The sequence below is a fragment of the Camellia sinensis genome, chromosome 15, assembly GCF_055761805.1.
Source record: "Camellia sinensis isolate YWXY chromosome 15, ASM5576180v1, whole genome shotgun sequence".
Classification (NCBI taxonomy): domain Eukaryota; kingdom Viridiplantae; phylum Streptophyta; class Magnoliopsida; order Ericales; family Theaceae; genus Camellia; species Camellia sinensis.
Window position 1 is genome coordinate 130,290,557 of NC_138975.1, and position 9,394 is coordinate 130,299,950.

The following is a 9,394-nucleotide window of genomic DNA, read 5'->3' on the forward strand; positions in this document are numbered from 1 at the left end:
GTAGTTAAGATTTCTCGATAAAATTTCTCTGTAAACATATCAGAGAAATTTTAAAATTTTTTGTGTGAAATTGAAATTTCTTTGTGTCAAAGCTAAAATTTCTCTAAGTTTGGTGAAATTTCTTTGTGAAATCAAAAAAATTTCTTTGTGAAAATTGAAATTCTTTGTGTTGAGACCGAAATTTCTCTGAATTAAATTTTTTCTGTAAAAATGTTGAAGTACCTTAACTACTATAAAAATATTATAAATTATTTATCTTATAAAATTTTAATATCAGAAATCTTAAAAAAATATTCACCATTATTATACCCAGTTGTTAAAACCTATTGGGTATGAAACTCTTCTTTTGGTGCTATGGAAACTTTAATAGTTGACTTTGGCGTCACATATAAGATTAATGTTATGATTATTATATTTTATTTATTATGTGATGTGCATTATTAAATTATTGTATTAATTTAATGAGTTTCAATAATATTATTTATAAATATATAATTATTATAACATAGTTGTTATTGAGTGGTTTGAGAAATCAAATCAACCTGATTAAAGAGATTGAGTAGTTCAATTCTTGAAAGGTCACAGTTCAATTCTTAAGTTAGCTGCAAATTAACTCCAACAAATTCGAGAATCAACTATACATGTTACAAAAAAATATTTGTATGTCATATGGCTTTAACTCAAATTAACTTAACTCAAACACACGCTTAATTTGTTGGCAGGTGGTGGTTAAAAAAAACTGAAGTAAAAAAAAAATCCTTTTGAAGATTTTTTAGTACATATTTTCCTATTTTGTTGTATTCAATAAATTATTTAAATATTTTGGTACAAATTTTGTATTTTTAAGGATATCTAAATTAAGTGAAATAAAAAGTAAAAACCAAAATATAGATTAAAATGTTAAAAAAATCACTAAATAAAAATATGGATAAAAATTCAAAAAATTAATTTTAAAAACTTCAAACCAAACAGAATGTTTTTGGACCAATACCTTAAAAAACTCTTAGGTCAAGTGCTTATCCATTAAGAAATATGTTACCATAAAAAACCTCCCTCGTTTTCAAACTTTGGTATGTTACTCTTCTGCAAAATTAAGAATGCATAAATATAATTTTCATTTTAATGTGTTCTTGTCCTCCAATCAACCCAAATCCAATAGTTAGATCAGCTCATAGGTTATATACATTGGTGAGTTTAAATGAAAGAAATCAACATATATATATATATATATGACAATAACATAACAAGCAATCCACATTAAGTTTTTCACCATGAGGCATTTTGGTTGATCAAATTCACAAAAAATAAAAAATAATAATGAGGGAGAAAAAATATTGCAAGAAAGAATAAAAGTGCTGAGTAATGCCATCTTCAATCATTTTGGACTTGATCACTCAACCAGCTCATCATCCTCTTTTCATCCCCTGACACGCAAAACCTGGCTGAATAAACACAAACCGAAAGCATGGATATGAAAGTTGCAAGTAGCAGTACGAAAGAAAATCGAGCAAATATTTAAAATATTAAACACTAATAATAATAAACATTTCATAAGAAAATTCAATTTTTTTTTTAAAAAAAAAAAAAAAATCTCAAAGGTATAGGTGAAATTTTGAGCAGTTGTTTCAATCTTTTTCTTCCAAGAAAGAGAAACAGAAATCCCGAAAAATTCATCCCTAATTTTGAACTCCACTATACAGATGGTAGGACGAGGTTTTTCTTGGTACTTTGCTGCCTAATTTAGAGGGAGATATAATTTGAAAGGGCAAGAAATAACTTTTGATGGGGCCTCTAATGATTCTCTTTTTGAATTTGTTGTTCATATTATGCATGTGTGAATGTGAACATTGATCTTTTGAGCCAAAGCCAATCAATTTCCACAAAAAGATAGGAGGGAAAATATACCTGAAGAAGCATGGAGCGAGCTGCTTTCGATTCATCATTGACATGGCTTCTAGTTTTTCTACCAGTTAATGTCATAACTGATGGGCTATTAGCTGTTGTTATGTCCCAAAAACTGCGTTTCTTAGCTGTTGCTGCAGGAGATAGAAACCGTTGACTTGAGCTCTTCAATTCACCCTCAATTTTCTTCTTTGGCCGCAAACTTTCCCTTGTGACAACTCTCTTCATCATCCCCTCCTCCCCACTCGCTGTTTTTGCACGCTTCAACGAAAGCTCAAGAATAAATTCATCCTTCTGCTTTATCTGCAATTCATAACCTTTCCTCATTTTCTCAATTTCTGCCTCCAAAGCCTTCACCGCCCGCTGAAGCTCCCCAACTGTCTTCGATTCTGGTGTGAAACAATTCCCAGCCAAGAAAGTTGATTTGGGTTTTAGTTTTTTGTTTGGTTGGGTAGAGAGTGGAGTAGATAAGTGAGAGGCAATAGAAGAAGGGGTTGGCGAGGCGTTTGCTGCCAATGATTGTGCCTGGATAGTTAGTATCTTCTGTTTTTGGCGAGCTAATTGTACACGTAGTTCACGATTCTCTTTCTGCAATTCGAGTAATAGCTTAGCCTGATCTGTTTCAGATTCGGGTACTTGCAGTATTTCTTCATTTGCATCGTATGCCTGTAATTCATAAGATGGGAGTGGAAATAATGTTTACTAAATCATACAGGATTTAAGTGGAAATTCAATGACAATGATGCAAAAGATTGAAGGCGGGCAAGAACGAGAATCTTAGAAGGTAAAGGTGAACCTTTGTTCGGATTTCCTTGGCTCGATCAGCCCAATGAAGGGTATTTTGCGTTTCACCAAACGAAAGATTGCTTGGACTGATATTGGCAATCATAACAGTGTTACAAGCTCCCCCTAGAGAGTCTTTAAGCAGTTGTGTGAGCTTGGAATTGCGGTATGGGACGTGTTTCTTGCCTTCTACAAGGGCATTGATGCAGCTGCTCAGTGCCAAGAGTGACCTATTTATGTTCGCACCTTCAAGTGATCGAAGCGTTCTTTGATCAGTAGCTAGAGCTCTTTCTGAACCTGCAAGATCGATAAGTGATAGCTTCCCTACTCGGTTGACAACATTGTTGGAAGCATCTTTAACTCGATATTCAACCACAACCTGATTTTAACATGGAAAAAAAGATTAAGAAAATAGCAGAAGAGTCCAGAAAGAGCAAAATAGTGTTTGCAAACTACCTGTAGAATAGCGTGGGAGCGTGAAGAAGTTTCGTTGACACGAGTTGGTTCAGTGGTTCGGTTTTGGTTTCCTTGTAAGAGCAAATCCATAACCTGTCACGGTGTAAACAAAATCAAAAAACTAATCTTCCAATCAGTGAAGTAAATATAACATTATATGCCATAGAGCAGGAGAGTAGGAAAATTACTTCATCTGTGGAATAAGCTCTGTATTGAGTAAGACCATGTGCCACAATCCCCTGAAACATTTGAGATTTTTGTTCTTTCAATTATCACTCAAAAATGTAAATATCATAATCAAATTATGCACACTAAAAAACAAAAACAAAACAAAACAAAAATAAATAAAGTCCATAACTATCCATTTGATAGCCAAATTATGACAAATAAGATGAAGTCCATTGTCTGTTGCAAAAAATGAATTTGAAAGCAACAAAACCTAAGAGTGTTTCTTTATTTTTCATTTTTTTTTCTTCACCAAACTAGTTTTTGAAATTTTTTTCAAAAAATAGATTTTGTAAACTTAACGAAACATAGAATTATTTCCTTGGAAACAAAACAACAGCTATTTTCTCCCTTGCTCTCGTCTTTAACTTCAAATCAACCAACTACTAACTATGAATGTCTCTCTCTGTTTGGTTAAGTTTTCAAAATCTGCCGTCTAAAATTTAAAAACTAGTTTGGTGAAAAAAATGAATTGTTGTTGTGAAATATTCAAGCTGACCTGTTTGTCTTCTCTGAGGACTAGTGGCCTTCCTGGAGAAAGCAAATCTCTAACAGTTTCGTTATAGACCTCAAGGTAGGATAGATGAACCTCATGATTACCGTCGCAGCTCCTCTGCCTAATCTTGTTGAAAAGATCCTTAATTGCCAAAACCATCACCCCTGGATTCTCCACCGTGCCCAACATAGTGTAAGTTTTTCCAGCTCCTGTGGCACCGTAGCAGAAAACCGACCCATTTCTCCCTTGTAAAACAGCTTCTACAAGCTCTGCAGTTCTGAAAAAAATCATCATGCATACGTCTTAAATTCCTCATTGTCTATCAAATAATCTCCAAAGGAAATTTTTTTAAAACACTAATTTCATAAACAATAAAGAATTTGAATTGTGTTCATTAGTTCAAGTACTTTAGGTTCAAAATTTATTAGTAAGTAACAGATACTTTCGACTACCAAGTAAGCTATGTAACAGAGAAATTTGTCTCCATTATCCTCTTACAACTTTGATCATAAATCATGCTTGAGTATGTCTGGAGGAAAAACAGTATATCACTATGGCTGTGTTTGGATCATGAATTTGACTATGGATTCAGAAATGAAAATAGAAAAGGTGGGTGAAATGTGAATGAAATATAGCTATATTTCACCCACCTTTTCCTTTTCTCTTTCCAATTTTCTATGAAAATTCATGATCCAAACACAACCTAGATTGACAGAATTAGAGAATTGGAATACATGGCTTGTGTTGAAATCTGGAGAACATTAACATTGAGTTTCATAGACATTATGATTTACTTCAAAGGAAAATTGAATATAAGCATTGATTACTGCAAAATACTTGGCTATTCTATTGTTGCCGTTACCTCCTCCTAATAGGAAGAAGACTCAGATTCTAATTCATTTCATTTTCCCTACCATTTTCTTTTCCCCCTACAAATCCTTTCACAAATCCAAACACACCCCTGGAGTAGAAGAATGACAAACGACTAGAAAGCATGAGGAGTAAAATGCTGAGTAACAATATTAGCACCAAATGTATGTAGCACAATATTTCTAAAAAAAAAATTGAAACCAGAGATGAACAATAGAAAATGAATGAATATATGCAAATGAAATGCGGAGCTATAGAACCCGTAAGGATAGCCTTGTTGGTTGAGGGCAAGGGACGAGGAAGTTAGGAGTATGCTCCTCTCTAGGTCTCAAGTTCGAATCTCACCCCTAGCTAGCTACTGGCAGGCCATTGCGTCTTTACCTGGTCGATCAGCTTAAGGCCCCGAGATTAGTACAGGTGCGACACTCCGGAGGGGTGCTGACCCGAACACTTGGTCATCCAAAAAAAAAAAAAACAAAGAAATGGGGAGCTATAGAAAGTATGAGCTATTATTACTCTAAAACACATAAGATTGCATTTGGATTACAGATCTGGATAGGGATCGGGAAATGAAAAGAAAAAAGGTGGGTGAATTAGAAAGGGAAACAACTCCAAATATCTATCCAAATCCATGATCTAAACACATCCTAAAGTAAGAGGGATGACAAACAACTTGAAAGAATAAATAGTAACAAAATGGTGAGTAAAAACATTAGCACCAAGTTTATGTAGAGCACAATCTTCCCTCAAAAACATAAAACTACAGAACGACACAAGCAAAGAAATGGATTAATGAAATTAAACAACAACATTTTAGTCTCTTTCTCTTCTGAATATAATTCAGCTTATGAATAACTAGAACAAAATAAAAAGATCAATTTTTTTTTTTATTTTTTCAAACTCACGTAGTTGAATAAACCTCCTGTTGAGTAGTTAAGTCTGGGAACGAGGCATCAAACGTGAAGTGTCTCCCCCGAAGCCTCTTAAGCCGGAGATAATCATTCTCTGTTGCGAATTCCGTCAAATAAACCTCCCTCCGGTTCACAATTCTGACGCAACTCCTCGACCCTCCTTCTTTCTCTCTCTTGGCCATAGGCCTAAGCCTCACAAACACAAGAATCCTACTACCCCCTGTGCTCTGTTTCTCCAAAATCGCCTGCAATTCGTTCACATTTTGGGTCCCTGCGACCCCTCTGGGATCAGATTGGGGTAAAACAGAGCTCCCAATTGAGAGCTTCCTCACAGCCGTGGTCGAAACAGGGGACTTTCTTGGGCAAGAAAACCCGACAATACCATCACCATTAGCCGCTGGTATGTTCTCCTTTTCTTCATCAATTGGAGGCTGTGGCAACACAAATGCTCTTGTGACTGTTGAATTGGGCATTGCGTTCTCTTTCATCACATTGCTCTGGTTCAATTCATTTGCTTCCTTCTTGAGACTTACAGAGGATTTTTTTTGCTGCTCATACAAGAGAGTTAACGCTTTCATCTTCTCTTTCAATCCATGGTGTGGATTTCTCAGTGGGTGATCTTCCCTCTGGTCTTGGTTGGACTCATTCTGTTCTGGGTTGGTATTGATCTGAGACCTAGTTGACACAGGCATTCTATTGAAATCTCACTATCCAAACATGCTGTTTGTTGTGATTTTCTTGAAGACCCAGTTGCTGGAACTGATTGGATTGTAGACAAGTTCAAAAACTTTCCCGGAAAATGCAAGAATCTGGGTAGAAAATCAATACAGCAGACTGTGATAGTGTGTAGCAGAGGAAGCTGAACAAAGCTTAAACAGTTGAACAAACAGTGAAAAAATGGAAAGGGGGAGAAGGGGGGAAAGATCAAAGATTGTGTGTGATTTGGGGATGGATTTGAACCGTTGATTTGAATAAAATGGACGGTTGGTAAAGCAGAAAGGCAAGTATTTGAGCACTCCATTTCTTGCTCTTTGTACCCCACCCACTTCGCATATTCTATGTTCAAGATAATCCATAATGGACTGCTCAGCATAAATTTTGGAGTGCCATTAGTGGTTGACTTTTCAAAAATTTTGAATACCGTTTGTAACGGTCAAAATGTTCCAGATCCCAAACGGTCAGTTACCGAGAAAAAAGGGTCCCATTTTAAATAATGCCAGATATGGTGCACCGGAGTTACATCATCGTCCGTGAACACCAAGCATTTGACCATGGATCACATGGTTTTAGGCACCATATCCGAGATGCTCAACTATATCAATGGCCTAGATTAGGCCTGTTTTTGGAAATATGATTAACAGTAATTTTTTTTATCTTTTTTTATTATATTATATTTTATTCCTATTTTTTTTATACGTCCTTTTAAGAAAAATTAAAAAAAAGTAGACCGATTAAGATCTCCTCAAAACTCACACTCCCACCACCCCCACACGCATGTGGGGGTTGGGGATTGGGAGAGAAAGAAAAAAAAAAAAAATAGACCAATCAAAAATAAAAGGGGTCAAAGGGGTGAAGGGAAAAGGGGTCTTAAACATTTTTGTAAAAAAAAATCAAAAAATTTAATTTTTAACTTACTTTTCAAAACAAATCTTGTCTTCCTAATCAGATAATACGAGGATGACGCTAAGAATCTTTTATCTTAAGCCTCATTTTTAAAGTCATTTTTTTTTTTTAATTTTTAAATTTGTGTCCAATTTTTTTATATTTTCAATTTATCTAGAAGAATTTAAAAAATAAAAAATGTAAATATAAATTATGCTAATACAAAAATTAAATTAAATTAAATCAGAAAAAAATATTTTTGACTTTTTTTTTTTAAAAATCTTTAGTAAACTTTCTTATCATTTTTTATTTTTTAGACTTTGGTTGTTCATCTAATCACGTAAGGAAAATTTACTTTTAAATCTTATATTGAGAAATGGTGATCCGTTTAATTCCAAAAATTTTCTTATAAACCAATTAGTCGCATTGATTTTGGAAAGATAGATCTAATATATTAATACTCTTATTTTTGTTATGTTTCCTTCTTTCTTTATTTCTTCTTTCTTCTTTTGTGCTAGAAATGTAAGATACACAACTGTGGAGATATATTTTCTGAGTACCAGCACGTGGCCAAGGTGACGCCGACGTGTCAGTCGAGGTGCCACGTGTCCTGGTCATGATGCCGAGGTTATCTCCGAAAATATCAGAATCCGAGATAAGCGGATAAAGTACAAAGAGTTCTAGAATGAGGAAGGACTTCAGCATGGATAAGGATAATACTCTTAAGGAGTTTATCTTTATCTCTTGGAGAGTCCAGGATAAGCACTAAGCAGAAGTCCATTGAAGTCAGTCTTCTATGGGGACTAGGATTAAGTTAACTATAAAAGAAAGGCACCCCCGATGGGTCTAAGGTACGCAATTTATACTCAGAACAATGAGTTTAGCAATTGAATATCTTTGAGAGATATACTGACTTGATCGTCGGAGTGTCCCCGGATGGACGAACCACCGCTGGAATCTTCTCTTTCTGTTTCAGGTCAGCCAGGTGTCATCTATTTTACTAGTACTCTCCAGCTGAATACTAAGTTTGTAGTGTGATCGGAAATTCACTCACACAATTTGGCGCTGTCTGTGGGAAAGAAAAGAGAATAGATGGCCAGTGACGGACATAATGATAAGGTTGGGGACGAAATCCCTGCTGGGAGTGGTAAACACGTTGACCCAAACATGGAAGAAGATGGTCGCAATAAGGAGACTCAGAACCAAAATCGCGGCAAGAAAGACGTTGGCCAGGATGGCGACGTGCCAAAGAAACCAGATCGAAGCAGATACTACAACGAGGATGACCTCCAGGTATGGAAGGATAGATGCCTGCGGAGGGACGAAGAGGTGAAAGAGATGGCAAATAAGTTGGTAGACCTATAATCGGTCGTCAATTTTATGATGTAAAATAACGTCATGCAGCCATCATTTCCGCTGCAGGACACGCCGATTCCAGCGGCCAATGCCCAGAAGGGAGGGCAAAAACCAATCCTAATAGCCCCTGGCCTTCTAGGGCACACCAGAAGCGAAAAACACTCTCACTGGCCTTCTAGGGAGGTCGGGCAAGGAGAATCGAGGAGAGAAGAGTCACGAAGGACACATCGCACTAAAGAAGCAGACCCCAGAGAACATCGGCATGTTCAAAGGCAGGAACTGTGCTTCGACACAACTCATAGAGAAAGGTCGAAAAGGGCCCACAACGAAGCTGAGAGTAGTATGTCGAAAAGACTGAAGTCGGGAGATAGCCGAGCTCCTGGGCGGAGCAAGGAAGACTTGAGAGATTACCTCAAGAGGAAACAACATAATGCCGATGCCGAAGTAACTTCACTTGTTAAGCCGAGAACACCATTCTCGGTAGAATTGGACAAATTTAAGGCTCCAAAGAGATTCAGTATGTCGAGGTTCCAAATATACGATGGTAAGTCGGATCCCAACTTCCACGTTAGATTATACTTGAACTCGATGGCATTGTACAGTGGGAACGAGTCGTTGCTCTGTAAAGTGTTCCCCTCATCCTTCGGGGAGATTGCATCAGATTGGTTCCACAAACTGCCGAAGGGAAGTGTGAAGACCTAGGAAGGCCTGGCCGAGATGTTCGTGGCCAGGTTCGTAACAAACAAGCTACAACCATTAAGGGTGGACGCATTGATGGCTTAGAGAATTAGTA

The 9,394-nt window shown here is 36.4% G+C and overlaps 1 protein-coding gene across 2 annotated transcripts; it reads right to left on the minus strand.

The window, feature by feature from the left end:
- Nucleotides 1-1,098: 1,098 nt before the first annotated feature.
- Nucleotides 1,099-6,639, minus strand: LOC114305873 (kinesin-like protein KIN-8A). Of its 2 annotated transcripts, none has more exons than XM_028251012.2 (7): nucleotides 5,638-6,639; nucleotides 3,866-4,139; nucleotides 3,330-3,380; nucleotides 3,142-3,234; nucleotides 2,699-3,064; nucleotides 1,906-2,568; nucleotides 1,099-1,438 (listed from the first exon to the last, which is right to left on the minus strand). In XM_028251012.2, exons 1-7 carry the CDS (start codon nucleotides 6,333-6,335, stop codon nucleotides 1,418-1,420), a joined length of 2,166 nt encoding a protein of 721 aa, XP_028106813.2. In that variant the 5' UTR covers nucleotides 6,336-6,639; the 3' UTR covers nucleotides 1,099-1,417. The 2 variants fall into 2 exon arrangements, with proteins under 2 accessions (XP_028106813.2, XP_082764786.1); XM_082908660.1 differs by having other exon boundaries at nucleotides 1,099-1,442.
- Between the last annotated feature and the right edge of the window lie 2,755 nt (nucleotides 6,640-9,394).